Source organism: Apostichopus japonicus, chromosome 11 (genome assembly GCF_037975245.1).
Source record: "Apostichopus japonicus isolate 1M-3 chromosome 11, ASM3797524v1, whole genome shotgun sequence".
In the NCBI taxonomy this organism is placed as follows: Eukaryota; Metazoa; Echinodermata; class Holothuroidea; order Aspidochirotida; family Stichopodidae; genus Apostichopus; species Apostichopus japonicus.
This window is the reverse complement of record NC_092571.1, coordinates 22,781,216-22,807,265: the sequence shown is the minus strand read 5'-3', so window position 1 is coordinate 22,807,265 and position 26,050 is coordinate 22,781,216. Positions and strand designations below refer to the sequence as shown.

General features: G+C 39.4%; 1 protein-coding gene across 1 annotated transcript; it reads left to right on the top strand.

Annotated features, from left to right (window-relative positions):
- Positions 1–1,456: 1,456 nt before the first annotated feature.
- Positions 1,457–25,478, top strand: LOC139976036 (alpha-enolase-like). Its single transcript, XM_071984430.1, has 14 exons — positions 1,457–1,615; positions 6,348–6,441; positions 7,297–7,389; positions 11,897–11,955; positions 12,966–13,035; positions 14,738–14,871; positions 16,468–16,543; positions 18,110–18,199; positions 19,062–19,118; positions 19,556–19,701; positions 21,699–21,753; positions 22,511–22,712; positions 23,307–23,474; positions 24,079–25,478. The coding sequence occupies exons 2-14, from the start codon at positions 6,357–6,359 to the stop codon at positions 24,146–24,148; spliced, it is 1,305 nt and encodes a 434-aa protein (XP_071840531.1). The 5' UTR covers positions 1,457–1,615; positions 6,348–6,356; the 3' UTR covers positions 24,149–25,478.
- The last annotated feature ends 572 nt before the right edge of the window (positions 25,479–26,050 follow it).

Genomic DNA, 26,050 nt, shown 5'->3' with positions numbered 1-26,050 from the left:
AAGTCTCATGTTGAGGACCTTTTAGGAGGTGCACTGGTATCCCATAAAAGGGCTAATTTCAATTGTAAAATCTTTCATTCAGAAATTTTCAATGTTGCTGTACTTGAATTTGTTATTCCTCAAAAATGTCAATAACAAGGTGTCCTCCTTTACATGTAACTCCAGATATTCTGAAATCAAAATATTTGCTTCAGGTGTGTTGTTAATTGATTATTTTGTTTTAAACTGTAGGGTCTTTTGGGTTAATTAAAATGTTATAAATAGATGGTAAGAATGGCATTCTGGCTTATACTACTTCCTTCCCTCTCCTACCCATTCCCCTTCCCTTTCTAATCAATGCCATCTTATTTATACATGTTCCAATGAATACCAGCATTTTCTAAAATGGTGTTCAATTGTGCACAAAGTAAAAAATGTGTGTGTAACTGGATATTCCCTAATATGTGGCAGAGCTAGAAATTAAGTTGTAGCAACTTTTAGGCTTGTAAAATCTACTGTGGACCTTCTGAGTATCCAATAGTCTCCCAGATTAAGTCGAATATAATAAACTGAAAGGTTAATGTGTACATTGTCACTGTAAAACTGTGATTACAGTCCTCAGCAATTTAAGTCCAGAAGGCAAACCGAATCAATTTTTACATGCTAAGATTTGAAGTCCTTTGTCGCCATCATAGACGTTACCAGCTGCTGAGGAACTACATAAGATGCTAACTCAAATCCAGTAAGCGGCTTGTTCCTTTGTAAAGGCATTTCACTTTTGATCTCCATTACCCCAATACAGTCGTCCCCATCTTTCCCCAGGGGCGTAGAGCTGTAGACTTCTGTTTTTGGTGACCAATGCTCTTCTAAGGGCAGATACAGGGAAGTAGCCAGATGGATGGGGGGGGGGAGGGATCGCTCCACTTGAGTACCTCGAAAATCAAATTTAATTAAAGCAGGAAATGTCATTAAAGCCTCTTTTCAGGTTTAAGGAAGCTAAGCGAGCCTTCTCAGTCTTTCCCCAGAAAGTTCATGCTATGTAATACCATACTCTCTTATTACTGTTTATTTTCCTGCAAGGCATTTGTGTAAAATTTATTTTCTTTGTACATCAGGCGCTCTTATTGGTGTAATATTGCTCCCTTCGTGAGAAATGCCCCTCTTAAAATTCTGCTCTCCCCCCGCCCATCCCCCCCCCCTTCAGTTTCAAGCTACGTTGTTGGGCAGAAATGACCTATTTTCTAAAGAAACATTTTTTGGTCATTTGGGGTAAGGATTTACAGATATTTGGGACGTAGAACGCCTCCCCCCGTGGCTGCGCCATTGTCTCTCGCCTTCCTCAATGATTCCTTCAACACGCGAATCTTCCTTTACATTGTACCGTGTGTAGGGTATCAGCCGGTATATGTCTGACCTGGAAGAGCCGAACCTTCCCTCGATGAGCCTGACCCTGTAATAACACGCGGTGTACGTGCCCTAATGCATGTACTCGTTGATCGGATTGTATGTCAGCCTGGTGTCTGGAGCCTGATAAACAACATAGGCCTAATCAAGTAATATTACTAACCTGAAGCATACTGACACACGCGCAAGGCCGTCTCCACATATAATACATTTTCTACGAGGTGAAGCCGGAGTAAGTACCGTAAACGACAATCTTAATGGCAACGGGTTTTATATTCGGTTCATTGTGGGTAACTCACCAAGTTGGGCAACTGAAGTGAGACCTATGTAGGCATAGGTTAGGAATGAATCAACGTTAGCCTAACCTAGGTCTAGCCAAGTTAGGGTAGGCCTAGGCCAACTTATGCCAAGGGGCATACAGTAGAATTGTTCCCAACAAATAAAGTAAAGATAGGCCTACCTAGGCTATAGTCTAGCCTTAATTAGATGAGAACATGAAATTTTGATGAAAGTCTTACCAAAAGCCAAGGGGAAAAAAACAAAACTGCTCAATTACAGTTAAAGGGTGTGAAGACTGGCAAAAAGAAATGTAGACTCTAATGCCGGTTATCTGACCTAGTTTCGAATGAGGTGTACCAGAAGAGTTAGACACCACCATCGATCCTAGAAAATACGCACACAGCTTGCTACCTTCGGGAATTAGATGCTAGTGTACAGTCAGTACATACAGCTGCGGTCAATACCCACAGCACAGTGTATAAACGATACAGCAGAGTTGGGGACTCGAGTCAGGGACTCGGACTCGAGTCGCAAATTTTAGGACTTGAGACTCGACTCGAGACTCGGCTGTCAGAGACTTGGGACTTGACTTGAGACTTGCCCACAAAGTTAGCAAAGACTTGGGACTTGACTTGAGACTTGCCTTCAAAAGACTCGGTTTTTCTACTAGAGACTTGTTTGTATTTCACAATTTTCTAATCATTAAATAACTTCATAAGTTGATATCGATAATAAATAATTATGGTTTCGTGTACGCAGGGCCGTCTTAAGTGATCACCGGGCCCTGGGCCCGGCAATGGAGCCGGGCCCGTCAATCAAGTGAGTTCGAAAAAAGTTGCGTGAAAAATTGACATCCTTGACAATCGCTCAAGCATAGACATGCCTGCATTTACCACCCCTCCCTATGTCGCGCATAAAGCATAAAACTTTAGCTGAATAACATACGTGATATATCTAAAAAATGAAATACATTATAGAAGAGAAATCTTCCAGTTGCCCCCCATCCCTTCCCTAACAATACTGGACTTACCATTTGTAACACCCTTGTGTTGAGTCTTTCAACTGAGAGGGAGGTGTAGGCGGTTTTACACTATCTAACACAACGTAGTCGCCAAGAACATGAAGTATTTTTAAGGGAGGGCCCGAGGAACATGAACTTATAGCATGCTCCTCATGGTGATACATAATTGCACCTATTAGGTGAATTGAGTGTACTGTTAATAGTAGGAGAGACTAGCGTAGGTTCTTATGACCAACTAGACCGGTTTCTGCTTTCAAACTTCATAGGAGGAGCTTCATCAGTAGTAGCCTTTGAATATTTTATATTCTGCTTGGGCGTCTCATTCTCAAAATGCATCTATTTTCTGTGCACAAGTTTTTATGGACTCATGGTGCAGCTATAAGAGCATCTAAAAGAGCTTCGTGTGAACCTTGAGAGTCAGCTCATTCTTCGTTAGTACGAAACCTTGAGTTAACAAGTAAATCTTTGAGATTTTGGGCCCTATTGTAGGCTAGAATCGGTTCTTTTGGAAACAGTTTGGATAATTGTTGCGTGTTGCGAGATTAAGTGCCAATGTTTCTAAAGTGTTTTTTTCAAATGCGTGGTTTTGATATGGGGTGTAAAGGTGAGCTTGAACACAAGTGGTGGTTACTTTTGTTTAGGTTTGGTAGTGAGGTATTGCCCACGGTTTTCAAATTTTATGCCTTTCGTGGCTGAGGCAATTTCCTCTTTCTTATAGTTACGGAGTAACAGTTTCTCTGTGTAAGCCTTCGGGGCATTGTATATTCCAGGGTTGCCAACTCAGATTTGAATATTTAATGTCAAACTCTCAAGTGTTTCACCAACTCTCGTCACAAGTTGTCAAGTATCAAATTCAATCAGGCATAATGGCCTATTCAATAAGTTTTCCTCCCAGATTAAGACACGGGGTTACTGTGATTGCGGGGCCCCTGACATCGCTGGGCCAGGGCCCAGTGGGCCCATGCGTTAAGACGGCCCTGCATGTACGCTCGAATTACGAGCGCCCAACGACGACTACAGGCGTTACCATAACTACCATTGGCTTGGTTGAATATTCCATCCAGGGCTGCTGTTTGGCTGAAAGTTGGCCTTTTTCAATAAAACAGTGGCTAGCAAATTTTGAGGTAATTTGTTCCGTGGCGTGTGCCCCGGTTTTGCTATTCGGCTGTTTAATTTATACCACATAATTCCTGGAACACTGTTACATTATTCGTAGCCTGCATCATTGTATTCAAACTTCAAAGACTTGAGACTTGACTTGGGACTTGCTCATAGGGACTTGAGACTTGACTCGAGACTCGACCTCCAAAGACTTGAGACTTGACTTGAGACTCGCTCAAAATTTTCAAGGTGACTTCAGACTTGACTTGAGACTTGCTGGTAAAGACTTGAGACTTGACTTGAGACTTGCAGCTAGGGACTTGTTGACAACTCTGCGATACAGCGATGTACATCTCAGGTCCAGCTAAAGATTACAAGGTATCACGTTTCATTAGTGTCTGCATTTTGTAGCGACAAGCAGAAAACTTCACTTGCAAGCAACAGAAAGTTTGGGGCGAGTCTTCAATGCCTTTAAAGTCGGATGTTTTGAGATACCAACCGCAAAAGCATCAATAGTCAAATGCCTGAAACAACATCATCTTCAATGTCAAGTGTGCACCACTCTCACTTGTGATTAAATTATGTTATGGCACATGACACATCAAATCCAACCTCTGCGACATACTGTGCCCTATTTTCTCCAGGAAATGAATGGAAGTAAGTTAAACAAAATTCATTCTGCATGAAAGAAGGTGTCTTTGTTGCCTGCGCTAAGACATACCACTAAGTAATGTACTGAAGATGATGAAATGTTCCATTATTCACAATGTGTTGTTAACATTTTCTTCAGAGAAAAAAGTGATTTTACTCATGGTCCTTTTACTACTCATTGTCTCTTTACTGTAAGATACACTCCCAGTGTAAAAACATTGGTAGAAAATATAAGGTTTGATGTGACAGAATCTTACCATGATATTTTCAGCTAATTACAACAATTAGTTCACCAATTGGTCAATACTGATGACGTACCATTAGAAATAATCTACATGAAATGTGGTAATTTTTTTTATCAGGAAATTCAGACAATTTGTTGACATAACCCCCCTCCCCTCCACCATCCCTGCCCCTATACATGCTGACATCAAGGGTTATTCCCTACACTGTACATTTAAAGGTTTTGCAAGGTGGTTCTTTGTTTCAAGGATGTTGTTCAAATGCCCAAGTTTATAACACCTCATTCAGAAACTAGTATTCTTATGAGGTGTAACATACACTTCACATCTGGTGGCTATTTAATGTACAGGTTATGCTCATCTTGGACTTTTTAGAATTTGGAAGACCATTTCAGGTGCAAAAACAGTGATCTCCTATTAGAGCTGATAGTCGACTCTTTCTTTTTTAGTCGATTAATCGCATAGCTCTTCTTGCAATTACTGCGATTAATCGGTTACAGTTATGACGTCATCACTGTCATTTTTACATTGCAGAAATACAGTCAAAACAAATCTTTCTCCATGGTGCACTGTCTTTATTTGTTATTTCATGTCTTAACGAGTGGTGTCTAAAATATGTTAAAACATCTACCAAACAAAAACTGTGAACAACTTTCAATCTACAATGTTTCTTAAAAACATCCATAGTAAATCAAAAACTTTTGAATGAATCTACCAGGCTTCTACAACTACTGTACTCGCAATAATAAAAGCAAACGTGCAAATAATGAATGGTTGTAACACCTTGTAGCAGTGTGATGAGCAGTTTTCTGTAGAAGGACTTATGTTCATCGTTCTAGGTTAGCGTGATAGCAGGCACATATTTTGCACATTAAAATTAAACTACACCTCAATTGACACACTGGATCAGACATCACATAAAGGTGAACCAGGCCAGTAATGAAGTAATTGTAGAAATGACAAATACTTTGGCAATCGTAATAGATGAATAACTTACGAATTTGTGATTATGCGCAATAATGAAACATTGCTAAAACTGAATGTTAAACTTAAGAACAAGTGTATTACTGACAAGTAAAGGCATGAAACTTACAGGAGCAGGTGCTTGCCGATTTTTAACAGTGCTAGTGTAGGGATTAATGTGAGAACCTGTTCTTTTGCGATATTTGCTGACAAAACTGCTTTAGTGTTGTTTTTGATAGGTTAGGTTATTTTTCAAAAGCAGATTATGTGAAGTGCTAGCATGTAGTCGAGTAATTGCAACTAACGTTTTGAGCGCGATTAATCAAACTTCCAAAGTGTAATCGCAACTATTGGCGATTAACGATTACGACTATCACGCACTATCTCCTATGAGAAACGCACCTTACTTTGGCTGCCCAGTGATGGAACCCACCACCTCCCACATGCAACAATAGGTTTCATCACTCCTCACGCCACAGCCTTAATCCAATTACAATAGCATATAAGTAATCACTTAAACCTGTACTCTTCAACTGTCACATTATGGAATAGCTAAGATGGTAATCTGATGGACAACATAGCCTGGAAGAAGCTATTATATGCATTGCATTAAAATTGAGGCATTTGATTTAGGCATTGAAATTTTGTGCCAAAAACAAACTTTTACACATATAATTGATTTGATCTATTTTCTTGTTTCTCTTTAGTAATAAACAATGCCTATCACAAAAATCCACGCACGTCAGATCTTTGACAGCAGGGGAAACCCCACAGTGGAGGTTGATGTAACCACAAACAAAGGTAAGCATCTTGTACTAGATCAGTGTCAGAAATACAGGGGGGGTGAGGTGGAGGGCGATTCTCCCTCGTAGTGTCCAAAAGAAGCTTAACCAATTGAAACTTAAAATATACCAGTAATGAAATGAAAGTGGAAGTTAGAACTAGATTGGAATTGGTTGGTTTGAACTTTGAGTTGGAAGTTTTTTACAATTAAATAGTGACTTTGTAAACAAATTATTCAACTTGATGCGATTAAACTTGTACAGAATTATTAATGCTTTTGATTCACAATTTTTGAAGGGCCAGAGGGAGAGGATCTTGGTTGGGATAGCAATAACTTGATTGGTATTGAAAAACAATTATTCAAATTAAAAGGCAAAATATTCTGTTGAAAATTTAGGAAATCATACAGGCTTAGAAATTCACAATATCAGCAAATCTACTGGCTAAAAGTTAGTTCATATTGGCATTTTAATGAATAATAACACACATGAATTTAATACGTACAGGCCTCGGAGATTAGCACAAGAACATTTGCTGATATTAAGCAGTTTTTCAACTGAAGATTACTAGCTGACTTACTATATATATATATATGTTTATGTTGTAAATGTCTGTTGGCAAAAAGGATGTCAGTGCCTGTTTCTGTTCTACTGGCTTATGGCAAAACCCACTGGCATTTGATGCCTGTTCATAATGAACTTAGTATCAACAATTTGGTATTTTGAACTTTCCCCTTAAATGCCATAAAATATTTGATGCAACTGTGGAGGTGCCAGGGGTTTTCAGGAGTTAGTCTGATTTTCCAAGATGGCCAAATGGTTTGTGGGACAATTCTGGTTTAAGTAGTAGTTCGGCCCTTTCTTGCCATCACAGGTGTCTTCAGAGCTGCCGTACCCAGCGGTGCTTCTACAGGTATTCATGAGGCTCTAGAACTGCGTGACAAAGGTGACAAATTCCTTGGCAAAGGTAAGCACATTTTTTGAATGTGTCGATCATGAACGATGATGAAATTTTGTAAATTCTAAGAGAAGGTTGTAAATTGTGAGAACTGGTATTCATTGTTACATAAAGTTAGGGACTCTGTAATAATGCTTTTGGAATCTTATGGTACCTTTTTATTGGATATACACTTAATTTATTGAATGTTATTATGTTCTTTCAGGCCTGATGAGACCCGGGGGGGGGGGGTTGTTTGGGAAGTTGGGGGTTGTGGTGTATTCTGGGGGAACTAAGAACAATGGGATATATTGAATTGTAGTTCACATTTTCATCATATACAAGGAAAAATGGAGAGTGCAGGGAAGGGACCTGATGTTGTAAAATTGTTGTCGGTCCCAACCTTGCTCTTGATGCCTCTGTGTGTGGTATTGTGCTGTTCTGTCGTGTACTGTTTGGTACCATTTTGATACTGGTTTACTACGCGCCTAATATGCACGATACTAGCCGCACCACTCCACAGCATTACATTACAATATGTACACACTACGTTGCATTGTATTTAATACTGTAGTTTCAGAATGTGTAGCTCTGATTTCAATATTTGCTTTCATTCATTTAAAACAAACTTTTGAGGGTATAGAATGCATCACTTATGTATGCACTGTAGATTGATCTGTACATCATGTGATGAGATTTGTTGTAACTGTACAGGCCTTTACTGTTGGAGCTCACCTTAACAACCTTACACATTCACTGTCTGCTAGCTTGACACACTTTTTCATTACTACTGTAGTGTCATATTGATTGGAGCTTAAATTGTTTCCTTCAGTATTAACACACTATGGTAAATGATACAATTAATTAAAATCTTGAAGGGCACCTTAACAGAAGGATTGCAGAAAATATGTTTAAAATCAAAGCCCTTGGGTTATCCTTGAAAAATTATGTTCATAAGCACTTAAGACTCCAAAGAGTTGTTCACATCTGAGAATGGAAGAAGGATCTGCCCCAGCTAGAAGATAAGTGTCGATGCTCACATACTCAGGATCAGACCCCGCATTCATGATCTACCTTTTAGGATCCTGATCCTGCAAGGGTGATCAAGATTGGTACTATGGATGATTGGGGTATCAAGCGACCCAAGAACTCTGCATACTTCGGATCAGAACCTGCATCCATAATCTCCCTTTTTGGGGTAGAATCCTGATCCTGCAAGGGTGATCAAGATTGGTACTGTGGATGATCAGGGATCATCATCAAGCGACCCAACATCTCTGCATAAACAGGATCAGACCCTGCATTTGTAATCTCCCTTTCGGGTAGGATCCTGATCCTGCAAGTGATCAAGATTGGTTCTGTGGATGATCTGGGGGATCAAGCGACCCAAGAACTCTGCATACTCCGGATCAGAACCCGCATTCATAATCTCCCTTTTTAGTAGGATCCTGGTCCTGCAAGGGTGATCAAGATTGGTACTGTGGATGATCGGGGGATCAAGCGACTCAAGAATATCGCATACTCCGGATCAGACCCGCATTCATAATCTCCCTTTTTAGTAGAATCCTGGTCCTGCAAGTGATCAAGATTGGTTCTGTGGATGATCTGGGGGATCAAGCGACCCAAGAATATCGCATACTCCGGATCAGAACCCGCATTCATAATCTCCCTTTCGGGTAGGATCCTGACCCTGCAAGGGTGATCAAGATTGGTACTGTGGATGATCGGGGGATCAAGCGACTCAAGAATATCGCATACTCCGGATCAGACCCGCATTCATAATCTCCCTTTTTAGTAGGATCCTGGTCCTGCAAGGGTGATCAAGATTGGTACTGTGGATGAATGCGGGATCAAGCGGCCCAAGAACTCAGCATAAACAGAATAAAGCAGTCCCATTGTGGGTTGCCAGTATGAGAGAATGCTGTTAATATTTATACGTTTGTAGAATATGTATATGTAAGAGTTGCGGGATATGGGGTTCTTGACAGCAGCTAGCTGTACAACAGGATTATTGGGAATCCCCCTAGTGGTCACGATGTGTAAAGACAGCTGACCACTGTATTACCAATACAACAGGCTAAAAAAACAAGAATAAGACTGGCTGTTAGGTAAATTAAGTAGCTATATTTGCTCGGTCACACATGACAGTGTGCAACATAAAGAATCTTGGTAAAGTACTCTTTACCGTTACACAATTACACTTATATCAACAATGAAAACTAGAGATATTGATATAAACAACTAGGGGTGTCAAGTGGCCACAAGACTAATACATGTATGTGCACATTAATAAAAAAAAGATAAAGCTTATCTGGCGGGTGGGTCTGTATTGTCCAGCAGCACGGCACAGCAATGTAGTTGAAGGACTGGTAGGCGCGGTGTTGAAAGGTTTAATACAGTAAATGTCCGATAGTACGAAATATAAGGTGAGTAGTAAGAGTTCCGTGAATATACTTGGACAGTGAAAATAGATATGAGTGAGAGTTCCAGGAATACTCCAATAAATAATATATATGTTCAAAGAAATGTTCTTCCCAAGGAGAGTAGGTTAAGTCCAGGTACAAGATTGGTTAAGTCCAGGTAAAAGGGTAGGTGAAGTCCCGGTAAAAGATAGGTTAAAGAGTAGGTGAAGTCCCAGTAAAAGATATGTAAATACAAAATGGCAACTAGCAGCTAGAACACAGCTCTCAGTTCCTTTGAATCCAATAAAAACGATGTGATCACACTGATGTATAGCAAAACAATTATACACAATTAATTCCTTGGACAGCAAAAGTCATATGAATGTAGATAAATTCTTTTAGCACAAGATCCTGTAGACAACTTATTAATAATTTATATATATGTATACTGTAGTGTACAGACTACATTATGTAAAGAGAGGCTAATATATACACATGCCCTGTTGACTGGCTGACAACCAAACTGCCTCTCTTTCCTAGAACACCTTGGAGGAAGCTCCTAAACCACAGGGTAACAACATGTGACCCTCTTAACACCTCTGATTGGTCTATACACACCCTAGATACCAAGAGTAACACTTAGAACCAATCTGAGCTAATTACACGGACTAATCTGCATACAAATGTATCTATCCTATAACAGAAACAAGTAAGACAAGGCATCCCTTATCTAAGAAAAGAAAGTAAGAAGAGAAGATGTTTACTGCAACCAGCAACTTTGGCAGAACAAAGAAAGTACTGTTGCCACTGGCTCACTACTAAATATACAGGGGAATATGAGCACAGGTTGTGCAAGAGTATAGGCATACCTATTACATAACCACTAGGATGGGAGAGAAGAAGAAACAGAAATAGAACTATTTACATATACACCTGATCAGTTAAATTCTAAAGTCAACAAGTACAGTATTGCAGATTATTCACCAATTTCTAACAAATTTTAAGTTTATTTGAAGGTACAGGTAAATTATAATATTTTGGGGGGTAAAATGTGAGGCATTTTCAGGCAGAATTTGAACTGAGAGCAATGATGTATGATACATACGGTAGGTATCCGAAACCTTCAACACTCCCCCCTTTCAGCAATTTCAATGGCTTTTAGAATTGTCTCTTCTGAGAAGTGAGTTTCACAGCCAGTACACGTAGAGTAAAGTAATTTATGTGTCATGCGACTGTACAGCTGTTAAGTCTGTGTGAATGCCATCTTCATCAATTTCTCCATATGGGAAACAGGCCTGTCTGCCCTCTTGGGAGATGGCCTGCCTCTTATGAGATCTGAGCTGTCTATGTCTACGCTGCCTGATGTGTTGCATCCTTTAGAGTCTGCTAGTTGTGCCTCGTGGAGGGAATAGAAGAGCAACTCAAAGTTAATAATCAGCCGTGAGGCCAACAAAAGGGTTTAGAGAGGAGTATTTAAAATAAAGACTGATTTAACCAATGATGTCGCTGCACCAGGATTGTGGAATATGTGGCCACTTGAAGTTGAAATCAAGAAGGCTAAGAGCGTCTTGTCCTTAAAAAGAAGCTTAAAACTTGCCTTATTTGGACAAGCTTAAATTGCATCTTGATTGCCCTTCTTTTCTGGGTAGATACGTGCACAGTTTAAATCTTTGTTTCTTGTATTCAACTTCACATTGTTATTGAGGTACTGTACTGTACTTATAGGTCCAGTTTTGTATAGCTAGATTATTGGGGATTGGAGTACAATGGATTGTAGAGGTTCCTGCATGAATTATGTTCATTAATTTAGCTAGTTGGGACTCTACCCTCCACAACCTCCAAGATGAATACAGTGGGTATATTTCACTTTTACTGTCCACTGTCCTTTATTTGATGACACTGGTGCCTTTTTCTGGTCTTGTTGCTTTATTTTAAGACCCATTTGGGTTCCTCAAGCAGTCAAGCTCCACCTACCTTTGGCAGCTCTTACCCATTTCTTGTTTACTAAATATTTCATGGTAATCTAATTTTAAATTACCTAACATCAAGTTTCAACATCCTCTGACTTCAATAGGCACAATTTTTTTTGCTTTTTCTCATTCTTGGTATTTAAAGTGAGTTATTTTTTCTTTCAGGTGTGAGTAAAGCAATAAATAATATCAATACCATCTTGGCACCCGCCCTCATTGCTAAGGTAAGAAAGTTTTCCATACTTTTTGTGAGTTTTAGCAAGTTTAAGTTTACTTTGGCAAAATTTTGGCACTGATCAGTACTGAACAGCGTTAACTATCGATTTTGGTATTAAATGTTTCTTGTACAATGGGTTACGACAATCTTACAATCACAATGCAGTTTCAGTGGCTTCTTAACTTTCATTTCAAATTATGCAAAAACCAATTTGTCAAAGATTTCAATTTGCCATTTTCCCTTTGTGTAACGTTCACTAACATGCAACATGTTTATAGGTTTGATTTTGTCCGAGCATACTACAAATGCTTTAGTTCTCTGTGCAACAATTGGTTACAACTTTGTATAATTTGTATAGCAATTGTCCTCATTTTGCATAGTTATTTACTATAGTATTTGATACCAGGTAAAGTATTCCCTATTTTCCCATTTTGCATAGTATGTTGCTGTACAAGTATGTGATACTAGGTAAACTATTCCATATTTCCCATTTTGCATAGTAGTTTACAATGTGATACTAGGTAAACTATCCCCAATTTCCCATTTTGCATAGTATTTTGCTGTGCATACAGTAGTATGTGATACTAAGCAAACTATTCCATATTTCCCCATTTTGCATAGAAGTTTGTAATGTGATACTAGGTAAACTATTCCCAATTTTTCCATTTTGCATAGTATTTTGTAATGTGATACTAGGCAAACTATTCCCAATTTTCTATTTTGTATATAGTATTTTGCTGTACATAGTATGTGATACTAGGCAAACTATTCCATATTTCCCATTTTGCATAGTAGTTTGTAATGTGAATTATGTGATACTAGGTAAACTATTCCCAATTTTCCCATTTTGCATGTAGTATTTTGATACAGTACAGTACGTGATACTAGGCAAACTAGTTTCCTATTTTGCATAGTACTTTGCTATGTGATACCTGGTAAATTTCTCCTGACCAGTAGTCATGCAGTTGTTTGTTATCCTCCGTGGCATTATTGGAGATTCCATTTACTTTAAAACAGGATCTGGACGAGTCTCAGCAAGAAGTAGTCGACAAGGCTATGATACAACTGGATGGCACAGAAAATAAATGTAAGTACAGATGAATAGAGTGAACCCAAATAAACTGCAAGAAAAGGTATTTACTAATGCTTTTGATCCTTAAGTAAGGAGTTTGCGGGGTTAAATGCATAACTAATCAATTGGATTGATCCCCCTATTGTCTCATTCCTCTCCTTATACGCTTCTTTTTCTTCACCATAATGAAACAAAAGGATCGTTCACAAGAGATGGAAGGACATAAGAGGAAGCAATTAACCAATTTCCCTCTGTGTTCCCCCTCTCCCTTCCCCCTCTCCCTCTCTCCTTTATCCATCTCCTTTCTCCATCTTCTTCCTACTTTCCTTTTCCCTCTCCTCTTCCCCTATCCTTTCACCTTTACTTCCCTTTCCCCATCATTGCCACTTTTCAACAATCAACCAATTTTCCCTCGCTGTTCCCCCTCTCCTTTCCTCCTCTCCTTTCCTCCTCTCCCTTCCTCCTCTCCCTCTCCCTCTCTCCTTTATCCATCTCCTTTCTCCATCTTCTTCCTGCTTTCCTTTTCCCTCTCCTCTTCCCCTATCCTTTCACCTTTTCTTCCCTTTCCCCATCATTGCCACTTTTCAACAATCAACCAATTTTCCCTCGCTGTTCCCCCTCTCCTTTCCTCCTCTCCTTTCCTCCTCTCCCTTCCTCCTCTCCCTCTCCCTCTCTCCTTTCTCCATCTCCTTTCTCCATCTTCTTCCTACTTTCCTTTTCCCTCTCCTCTTCCCCTATCCTTTCACCTTTACTTCCCTTTCCCCATCATTGCCACTTTTCAACAATCAACCAATTTTCCCTCTCTGTTCCCCCTCTCCCTTCCCTTTCTCCTTTATCCATCTCCTTTCTCCATCTTCTTCCTACTTTCCTTTTCCCTCTCCTCTTCCCCTATCCTTTCACCTTTTCTTCCCTTTCCCCATCATTGCCACTTTTCAACAATCAACCAATTTTCCCTCGCTGTTCCCCCTCTCCTTTCCTCCTCTCCTTTCCTCCTCTCCCTTCCTCCTCTCCCTCTCCCTCTCTCCTTTCTCCATCTCCTTTCTCCATCTTCTTCCTACTTTCCTTTTCCCTCTCCTCTTCCCCTATCCTTTCACCTTTACTTCCCTTTCCCCATCATTGCCACTTTTCAACAATCAACCAATTTTCCCTCTCTGTTCCCCCTCTCCTTTCCTCCTCTCCCTCTCCCTCTCTCCTTTCTCCATCTCCTTTCTCCATCACCTTCCTTCTTTCCTTTTACCTCTCCTCTTCGCCTATCCTTTCACCTTTTCTTCCCTTTCCCCATCATCGCCACTTTTCAACAATTAACCAATTTCCCTCTCCATTCCCCCTCTCCTTTCTCCATCTTCTTTCCTTTTTCCTCCTTTCTCCATCTCCTCTCCCCTATCCTCTCCCCTGTCCTCTCCCCTGTCCTCTCCCCTGTCCTCTCCCCTGTCCTCTCCTCTCCCTCTTCCCTCTCTCCCATCTACTTTCCTTCTCCTTCCCATTCCCTATTTTCACACACAAAATGATACCATTTTGGTGCCCTTCCCACTAAATCTGACAGTCTTCATTAAATACTCACCTAGCTTTGCTTCAAAATAAAGGGCCATAATGGTGTTCCTTCTCACATGGAATGGCCCATCAATACCATAAATGGCAACATCATTATAAAACCAACTTTTGCTTGCCTTGGTGGTATTTTCTATTCTTTCATTTCTCTTTTCTTAATATTTACCAGCTAAGTTGGGTGCTAATGCTATCCTAGGTATTTCTCTAGCCGTCTGTAAAGCCGGCGCTGCCAAGAAGGGCGTTCCTCTCTACAGACACATCGCCGACCTGGCCGGTAATACTGAACTTATTCTTCCCTGCCCTGTAAGTAAAATTTATCCTTTCTCTTCTTGCTTAAAATTCTCAGTATATACATTGCCTTTCACTCGTGGAGCTAATCGCATTAGATGGAATACGTCGACTACGCACTGTAGTTTGTCGCAGTGCTTTAGTGGAATGGAGGAATGGTGGTGGCATTAAAATGCAACGAGGCATTCCATGCTATCATTTTGTCATGGACCAGACACAGTATCTTGATGCTTGCAATAGTCGGTATTAAACGTGCCAAAAAAAGAAGAAAAAATGTCACCTCAGTCCAACACTTAAGATACAGCATTAGTCTCAGACTGCGCTGTTTCACTCTTACTGATGAGTTTGTTTGATAGTGTTTTGTCTTGGTCAGGATGATCTTGGTTGGCATGGTAACATATCTCGAGAATTCACATGCCGCCGTACGTACGGGAGATTGACTCTCAAGCTTGTTACTGTGCAGTATGTGTGATATGTTTGTTCAAATTACTTATGTTTACTTCTAATGTTTTCCATCCTGTCCATGATTGTCACGTTGACACTGATCCTGCGATAAAACGTTCCCCTCTTTTTTTACACAATGGATACAGTGTTAAAATCAGTAAAATACCAGGTAGAATGGTATACTAGTTTATTCTACACAGTGTGCTCAATGTGGATACTAGTCAAACACGGGAAGCATCTCTGACAACTGTAGATGTTCACATCATGACGCATTATTTTCAACAGCCTGAATCTCTGAATCTTGCCTGCTTGAATCTTGAAACAGCCTGCTTCACTCTGGTGAATCAAGTTACCGTTCACATGCATTAAAGGGAGGTGATTGGGTTTGGCATCAATGGATTTTCATGATTGTCATATATCTCTGTAACTTTTTTCCTCCCCGTTTCGTAACCAGGATGTTTAAGTCCGTGGACAGGATAAGTTTGCTATTTAGATTAAGAGTAACTTTGGTAAGAGCGACCAATATTTGTAAGGTACAGTGACGGTCGAGTAAACATTTACCAAGCTATATATCTCTACCAATCAAACACAGAGTAACATCTACACCGCGAAAAAGAGATTGCATTCTAAAGAAAGCCGCAGGCTACCCGACGGCATACGACCCTACCCGACTCATACGTCAATTCCTTTGTCAGTGTTCTGTTGGCAGGGTTATCTGTTGTGTATGGTTCCTTTGTCGGTGTTTGGTGGTTGGGCTGGAGTTGTTTATGTAGAACTTGTTTTCGTGGGGGCACACATTTGACCTATAGTCTTCCAATTGACCCCAGAACACTGAATCACTGATTAACTGAAGCACTGATCACTGAATCCACTGATCAACACAAAACAGTCACAATGCCCGTTGCTCAGTGGGGTTGCATGCAAAGCTATTTTCCCCAAGATTGGTCACATGTGTTCAAACTGGGCAGGTATAGTCTTAAGCACATGCACACTGCAGACCACTGCCAGTCAAGGAATTGCTTACATGTTAAGTTTCGTCCCAACTGAAGCAGACTACGTGACTCGAAACAGCGAGAAGCTTGATCGTTCGTAGTCTAACGTGCACATAATCTGCTTGACGACCATGAACGACATATTTTATGATACCGTTGATCTCTCTGTCTGCAGGCTTTCAATGTCATCAACGGTGGTAGCCACGCTGGCAACAAACTAGCCATGCAGGAGTTTATGTTGATGCCGACAGGTGAGAGTTCTACTGAAAAGAAACCATTAATAATAAGGCTGAGAATATGCGAAGAGCATTAACCTGTTTTGTACACATTGTATTGTATAGATAAGTGGTATTCTTTGTGAATTCTAACTCAATATGACAATCGTCGTTAATCAGTATTAGCCCCAGAGTTACGTATGGAATCAAACCAGATTTGTTCACTTTGTGCACCCCTTACCAGGAGTTCCAGCATAGGTAGTAAGGTATTAGAAATAAATGGTAAGAGTTTTGTGTAAGCTTCCAAGGGGAAAGAAAACTTCAAAGAAACAGCCCATGTGAAAGCAGAATGATTATGGCAAAGGTTTCACTTAGATGTATTTCATTTATTTCATACATATATAAATATGATTTTGTTAATAACAGATAATTCAGCAAGGTACAGGAGGAGAAAGAAGGAAGGGCTTTAATGAGGCAGTTGTAAAATAAGATTTGATTTAGTTAAAACCTTGGTTTTCAACCTTTTTTCGATCACGAGCCCAATTCGTCTTCCGAGCCGTCCTCGCGAGCCCATACCCTACCCTGCAAAGTTATCAACTTCATAAAATCAATTTCACAGCGTTTATTAGTGTATTCTTGACACAAGTGACCCGGGGACTCAATCAGAGCTATATGTATGTTCCTCCGTGATCAGATGACAGGTACTGCCCAATTAGAGCCTATATATCTCAAAGATTTCTTGCAACCCTCAATGGTACACTGGTTTCATAAGAAATGTGTGACCGTTATCACTATCAGAATAATGCAGAAAAATGGAGATGAACAATGCAATAAAAAAGCAGCAAAACCGTTTGACGTGTGCATATGAGGCCCAGTAGTATTAAAGGAGATATATTTCGAATCGGTGAGGTAATTTCTATTTATTGAAAACAAATTAAGAAATAAAGAGAACGTGATAATACTTTGTGTATTGACAATAGAACGGGAGAACTGATAGAAGTGTCGGACTGTATAGATATCACGCTGTATAAGTTATTCCAATTAGGCTTCCACGCATCATAACCTTGGTAAATACGTAATACGTAGTGTGCAGTGGTTGGTGGGAGTCACCGAATTCTCTTATACTAGTCTTACAGGGTTAGGGTTGAGTAAATTTTACCCGTTGTACAAGGTTTCATCGAAGAGGCTTCCTAAGAAACATCATCATGTGCCTTCGCCACCAGCGCCCAAAAATGCCACAATTTTTAATCATTACTGGGGCAATGTTCGCGAGCCCACAAAATCGGCTTCGCGGGCCCAAATGGGCCCGCGAGCCCAAGGTTGAAAACCACGGAGTTAAAACAATTGATGGCAACAACATTGGTGAAACCATTAACCACAGGTTTTTGACACAAGCTTCTGAACCATTCGGTTCTAATTTGGGGCAGGTTTGCACCGGGTAATTGATGGGCACAACCAGATCCAATGGAGACAAACAAGTGCAATACTGTCCCTTTCCTCCCATCCTCCCCCCCCCCCTCCCAACCCTCTTCTAGGATAGTTTGACTTCTACATCTCAGCCATCCCCTTTTGTGGCATAATCATTTCTCCTTACTTTTTCAGGTGCAAGTAGCTTCTCAGAGGCAATGCAAATCGGTGCAGAATGTTACCAAACTCTGAAAAAAGTTATAAAAGAGAAATATGGACAAGATGGTAAGATGGTGACTTTTTATCTCGGTATTGAACGTGTCTTTTGCCAAATAAATGTTAGATGTTTCTAGATATATATATGCGTGTCCAGGAGAAGGTGAATTTACCTGATGGTTGTTCTTACTTCACCCGTTTGATAGCTCGTTCCAATCGTAGCATCTTTCTGAGAAGAGTGACTGCAGCCTTAACATTATCTTTGGTGTACAGTATACGGTTTGACGAAAAAAACGCTCTGCTGTCAGTCCAAGCTGACTCTCCATCAATTTATAAGCAATCAAGATTTGTCATTTAATCATTGTATAGTAGCTCAAAGTGTTTGTCCTTCTAATCTAAGATTGCTCTAGTTATCCCCTGTTTTTTGGTCATGTTTTTGCATTCAGCCACGCAAGTAACCTATGCCCGCAACTTGGCGCATTTGTGAGTGACGCTAACTGGTGAAAACGATAACGATTTAACCAGGTTTATGGTTGTTGAACTTCATATTTAGTATGAAGATACACTTGACCAGATTTATAAGCAATTTTTGTTTTCAATAATGTGTTCCCTTCCAAAATGTGGGTATTTTAAAGTGGCTTAGTACTTATATGGTAAGCAAACCACCAAGCGGAGGGGGCACCTCTGGTTGAAAGAGGTGACTCCCAAGTATAGTTTCCAATTTCTCTTCTACCGTTTCTTACCAGAGGTTTTTGAGGAAATTATTTTTTCCAAAATGCCCAACTTTTCCATTATCACTCATTACTTCCATCTTTAAAGGTCTGGATTGAGTTCATATCTGGCAAGCCACAGGAAATTTATGGTTGAAATATTACAAAATATATTAAAAAACTACTTTGATATCAACCATGGTCTCTTTCCATTCCAACAGCTACCAACGTCGGTGACGAGGGTGGCTTTGCACCCAATATTCTGGACAATAATGAAGGTGAGAAGATACCCACCCTAGAAATAAGAAACAGGTCATGATTGCTGGAAAGTTTTTTAATGTTTTGCTTTCAAAAGTAACAAATTCTCTTGAAATTTGGGTAAATCATGGTCTTCTGACAATCTTGCAAAACATCAAAGACAACAATGCAACATTATCTTCTTTTGAGAATTTGTTTTTTTTTTTTTTGTCTGAGAGAATGGTTACAAGTTACTATTTAAACATGTAATGGTCACTTTTGTTATGTAGCAATGGAGTTGCAGTAACAAATTTTCTTGAAATTTGGGTAAATCATGGTCTTCTGACAATCTTGCGAAACAACAATTACATCAATGCAACATTATCTTCTTTTTGAGATGGTTTTTTTTTTGTCCGAGAGAAAGGTTACATTACAAGTCACTAATTAAACATGTAATGGGTCACTTTTGTTTATGCAGCAATGGAGTTGCTGAAAGTAGCTGTGGAGAAAGCTGGCTACACGGGAAAAGTGCAGTTTGCAATGGACGTGGCTGCGTCGGAATTCTACCAAGACGGAAAGTACAACCTTGACTTTAAGAGCAAGGATTCAGATAAGTCCCAGATTGTGAGTAAATAAACATTACAAGTCAAAGATAATAAATGATATGTAAATTTATGGTGGTAATTGTAATATTTTTACCTGTTTGTATTATAATGCTTCATTTGACAGTTAGATACTTTTCGTCAAATTAGTGACATTTGACAACACATCAAATGTTGTGTTTTTGATGTTTTGTCAAGATTAGAATCTAACAAAGCAACTTGACAATTTGAGTATATTTGCCAAAGTTAGTTCAAAATAAAATAAAACTGTTAGCAAACTACTTATCCACTAGTGAGCCTGTGTAGGAAAATGTGTAAAAGTAAGTTGGCCTGACGTTTCGATCCTAGCAGGATCTTCTTCAAAGGCTAAATGACAAGTAACAGTAACAGAAGGGACAAAAACATGCACAGAATACAGACAGGTTAATGAGCATGGTGAACACAAAGAGACAGATGTAATGGGATTAGTAGACAAGGGATGGAGAGAAGAAAGAAAGAAACTAACAGGGGAAGAGGAGAGATAAACAGTGGAGGGACAAAGAGAGGATTAAGGGAAGGGGGTAGGGAATTAACTGGAGAATGACAAAGACAGAAAGGTGTGGAGAAAAAAGGGTGGAAGAGAGCTATGAGAAGAGGAGTGATGGGGGGGGGGCGCGTGGGGAGGGGAGGGAACAAGGGGAGAAGGAGGGCGGACAGAAGTAGTTAACTCGACAGATATATGTTCTATTCGTTGTCAAGTGACGTGCAGTGCAGCAACTTGATGATATTTACCAAGATATTTATCGAACCTTATCAACACTACAGACATTATCATTATTATTTTATTTTACCAAATTTTTATAGCGCTCTTTTCATGCTTGAGCATGTTCAAGAGCGCTTTACAATGACAATAAAATGACAAAACCCTTAAAATATGAATATGAAGAATAAAATTGACACAGCTTAAATATTAATATAAAAAATATATAAACGAAGGAATAATTGTAAAAATAATATAGATTTACAGTGAAATTCCTAAAAAGAAAAAAGGGAGTTTTAAGTAAATTTAAGTAACAAAATGACAAAATCCCTTAAAATATGAATACGAAAAATAAAATGGACGCAGCTTGAAAAACTTAGACGCAGCTTGACAGCATACCCAATGGAAAAAAACAAGAATTTTATGGCCTCGAATGACATGTTTACGATACATTACAAATTTGTCGGGGAAAAAATGGTGTTGAAAGCCATCCTATGGTGCCCTGGTTGTTTATATGAAGTTAAAGAAGCATTTCTTGGTGCAGCCATTAGAATTGACAAAAAACAATGAATTCAAATTGAGTTCTGCACCGAGGCATTCCAGAGATATAGTATGTTTTATAGGTGAATAACTTGAAAACTGCCACCGCTGCGGGAACATCAGTAGAACTGAAACTTTGCCCTGTTTTTTTTATTCTTGGAGTGTGTCAAAATTATATCGACTGAAATTCGTCATCCTTGAACAGAAGGGAGAATGTTTATACCAAAAGATTGTGGCAAAGTAAATTGCATTTTAAGTTTAATCTTTTACTGAATGCTGTATCATATATATGATGGCTAAACGAGTCATTTTTGCCCCTGTGTACCCTTCTTTCCATCTGAACATTGTTCAACTCATTCCTCCCAAAAAAAGTCAAAAACCCTTTCCATTATATATTTCAAGTTAATTGCTGATATCACAAATGGATGAAGAATGTAAGACTGAGGGAAGTAAAATCCAGAGGGAGGTTTTAAGAGATCAGGGTGCAGGAGATCTTATGTCTGTTGTTTTACCAAATATATTTACATTGTCTTTCCTTTCTTATGAAAAAATGCACTTTCCAAATTGTATTGTCGTCCATTCTCATCTGTTTTCCCGCTCCAAGTTTGTTCGGCCCTTCTGTGGGCTGTATAAATTGACTTCCTCAGTTTTGGGAGCAAATCCTGCATGAAACACGCCTGTGCTGTCGATTTGCTGAATTTGGAATTCTATTCATTCTGTTCATTCATTCTCCTCATTAGATCACTGCTGAAGAGCTTGGTAAAATTTACCAGGGTTTTATCGCAAATTATCCAGGTGAGGGCATAAATATCCGTATATATATATTTTTTTTTACTTATATTTTTCTTTTCTTTTTCAGTCGTGGTTATTCAATCATTAATACGTGATTAAATTCTGCATTGATATCATGGGCTGAATACTGGTTCTCCTCGAACAAAAGAAAATATGGACTTCTAAAGTGGTCAAAATGTTTTCGTTGTTACACTTCCCTGTTGCCGCACAACAACTGCACTCCCTCACTCTTCCATCATGCCCAACCCATCCCAGGCTACCCCCCCCCCCACACCTTCTCTTTCTACCAACCAAATTGTCTCACAGATTTGTTTGTTGCAGGAAAATTTCCATCTCTAAAAGTGCCAACTTTTGGTTACCATGAAAATATGAACTTTTCTTGATTTAGAGTCTATGTGTACAAACTAGTTTCTTGACGAGTGTTCTCTGCTTCATGTCGTTGGGATCGGACAAGTTTACTATTTATTATCCATTAAAATGCAGCCAGGTTGACTGAATTTCGCTCCAGGTGGACAAATTTGTGTTGTCTTCTGGCTTGATGGCTTCCATTGGATGAGCATCAGACATATCAGAAAATAAGACTTTTTTCTTTTCTTGAAAAGGAAAAAAAGGGGAACTCAAACTGAACACTAAGAAAATTAAGTAAATTAAAGTAAATTCAGTTTGACAATGAACCAAATTAAGACTTGTCATTTCTTGCACCTGTTTTGTAACCATCCCTAATTCTATTTTGCCTGTTTTTTTTGCTTGGACGTTACAGTCGTGTCCATCGAAGATGCTTTCGACCAGGATGATTGGTCAGCCTGGTCTAGCTTCATGTCTCAAGTCAGCATACAGCTGGTCGGGGACGATCTGACCGTAACCAACCCGAAGCGAATCAAGACCGCAATCACCTCTAAGGCGTGTAACTGCCTGCTACTGAAGGTGAACCAGATCGGTTCAATCACAGAGGCTATCGAAGCGTAAGTGGTGGCTTGATTACAGGCACAGATTAAAACTTAGTCAACCCCAGTGGTTTGAATTCCTATCTTAAAGGGTGTGAAGACTCGAGCACAAAGAAACGTCTCATGCCGGTAATCTGACCTAGTTTTGAATGAGGTGTAACAGAAGTGTTAGACACCACCATCGATCCCAGAAAATACACACACAGCTTGCTACCATTGGTAATTAGACACTAGTGTACAGTCAATACATACAGCTACGGTCAATACCCACAACACAGTGTACATAGCAGCGATGGACATCTCAGGTCTGGATAAAAGATAACAAGGTATCACATTTCATTACTGTCTGCATTTTGTAGTGACAAGAAATAAACTTCACTTGCAAGCAACGGAAAGTTAACTTTTTCAGAGGGTGGCACAAGTTTTGGGGAGAATCCTCAATGCTTTTAAACCTTATCATTATACAATTACATTTGATTAACTGGGAAACCAATAGTCATCAAGGTAGCAAAATTTGCACGGATGAATTTATCCCCTGTTCTCACCATCTCTGCTTTCGCAGTATCTTTTTGAAAAGCTCTTCCATTTTCTCATCCTTTTCATTTCTCATAGATGCAAACTTTCCCAGAGCAATGGATGGGGAGTCATGGTGAGCCATCGCAGCGGGGAGACGGAGGATACCACTATCGCTGACCTGGTGGTGGGACTCTGTACTGGACAGATCAAGACTGGAGCACCATGTAGGTCAGAGAGACTGGCTAAATACAACCAGCTACTCAGGTCAGTCATTTGGTGTCAAAATGAATCGAAATTTCTCCGCCGAACATTTTAAAAACGTTATTTCAAACTGATACTATTTAGGATGGAAGTTTGACAATGGAAATAGGGGCGTTGCCAGGCAAACAGAAATATGCTCTCAAATCTGATTTCTAAACCTTATAAATAGCTAGGGCCTTTGTTGTCACTTTTTAATGAGTTGTATGAGTCATTGGCAGATCCTCGATTTTTTGAGGGGGGGGGGAGGCGGGATGGGGTGGAGAGTGTTGGAGTGCAAGTGACAACTACTAAAATGGGTGCATGAAAAAACATCAGAAAAATCTAAGGAATGCTTAAGTGCAAAACGTGCTAAATTTTTGGTAACCTATGCGTCATGGTATTATATGTGTGTGTGTGTGTGATGCCTTGCTTCCAAACACAGCATCTCCAGAATAGTATGTTGGAAAAATTTCATACTTTTGCCCCATTTTGAGTTTGAAGAAGCCTATTGTTTTTGAAGAATGTCAAAGGTCATAACAGGCCCTCTCTCGATCCACCCCTGAAAAGGTAACAGAAGTTTGATATCTCAAACCTAACGTACATCTTTTCTTTTCATTCTTCTCTTTAGAATTGAAGAAGAATTGGGACCAGGTGCCAAGTTTGCCGGCGTCAACTTCCGCAACCCGATGAAATCATAATTACTTCTCCAATGGAAGAGATAGCGATGAAAGATTATTAGATTATCATCATATAAATTTTATTATGAAAGTCTTTGGTTCTACTCTGTTCTAAATTGAGATTGTCGTGGTTTTTGCTTTTATACTTAAATATTAAATACAAGTAAAGGTAGTTCACAGGGTATCTTACCCAAAACAAAAGGCTGCTATGTTTCATCTGTGTCCGATTGTCTTGCCTGTTTGTAATATCTGTAAACTTGTCCCTCTTTCTGTTGATATTGAAAGTTTCGACAAATCTGTTGTCAAGTATCAAAGAAGGCAAACTAATGAAGGACAGCAGTCCACTAACCTTAAGACCTACAACTCAGGAGTGGCTTCCACAAGGACCGCTCAATGACCCATCAGATCACCCCCCCCCCGCTACCCAACCCCCAAAGAATGGTTAATCAGAATGTATGCACTCATGAGCTTTTTCCGCGAATTTGCGGAATATCCGTGATTTCTATTCTACCTCCGAGATTTTCACCTCTTGATTTCCGTGAATGAATATCCAACCTGCAGGGGGACAAAAACTATTATCCTAACACACTGTAGCATACGCAAACTGGAGCCTATACCGCAATTTTTGCAAAGCTATGTGATTTATATTTTACCCCTGGCTCATCCCTGTGTATGAAAGCTTGCTTGGATTGTAGAAGACGACAAGCACCGATAACTGTAGATACATTTACCATTGTTTGGAAAGATCCCTCGACCCTCTGCAGATCTTTTGCACCCATCATTTGGGATGTGCTCCACAGTTCCCCTATCTATGGACCGTTGATATAGGCCAGTCTTTGTCTTGATCATCTTTGATATTTCTATAATAAAGATTTTGTTGTGAAGTTTAAGAATGTTTAAATTGCTTCTCACACAGTTATAGTTTGTGAACATTGTGCTATGCATTTCTGAATAACTAAAGGTAGCTTGATGTTGTTAAGATGTCTAACATTCATATTCTCCCAGCATGCATTATTGTTAAGTGGTGTATCAAAGGTGGATCTCGGAGATATCGAGAAAAACAAAGTTTTGTTCTTAGGCAGGAAGCTCTCGGGTTCTACGAGTATACTTCTGCAAGTCTACTCTTTGCTTTAAAATGTTCATATTTCATGGACAAATACTAAGTATTGCATAAATGTTACTTATTGGTATTTAGATATTTATTGTTTAAGTAGGACTACATTATGCTTAGACTTTTACTGTTTCTGTTGGAGGTGGATTATGCAGGCCTTGCAGTCTTTCTCTAGTCTGTCAAATTTGAAGAATAAACTGCAATGCCTCCATCACTCCCTCCACCCCCCTCCCCCACCCCTATCATCAATTCAACACCTTAATTTCATGAATGATGTAAGTCAGTTCTAGTTTTCAGGAAGTGACTGTCTTTTGTTTTGAAATTGCCAAAGTTTCTTCAAATTGTTAGTTATAATCTCATACTGCAGATACAAACATTGCCCTAATACTGTAACTACTAATAGTTTTGAAACATTAATCACATTCTTACATTAAGAAAGTAACTGAAACAATTGAGAAAGCTAGATTCTACTGTAGAAGTACAAAAACCTTCATTAGTTATAGTGTAGTACTATGTTGTCATCTATGGAGTGCAATTTGTGAATGTAACCTGAGGTTTCTTACTTTCTGTTTTCCTGTGACATTAAAAAAGTATCCAGATAAAATCATTTTATTTCCTGAATAAATTCAAATAAAGTTCTAACTGATCATTATACGACAAATTTGCTCGATTTGTTCTTTGATTGTTTATTATCTCATCTCCAGAGCCGTCTATATACGACGCGACTCATCTCCCTACATGTAATAATGTATAGGGAGATGAAATATTGTACCTCACCCCACATGAGAAATGCGAGGTGTGTATGCGTGAGC

Bases quoted from the DNA above. Each gene is read 5' to 3' on its own strand.
- LOC139976036 (XM_071984430.1), top strand. From the start codon at position 6,357: ATGCCTATCACAAAAATCCACGCACGTCAGATCTTTGACAGCAGGGGA. The intron at 16,544-18,109 runs GTGAGAGTTCTA...TTACTTTTTCAG, and splicing joins GTTTATGTTGATGCCGACAG to GTGCAAGTAGCTTCTCAGAG. The intron at 18,200-19,061 runs GTAAGATGGTGA...CCATTCCAACAG, and splicing joins AGAGAAATATGGACAAGATG to CTACCAACGTCGGTGACGAG.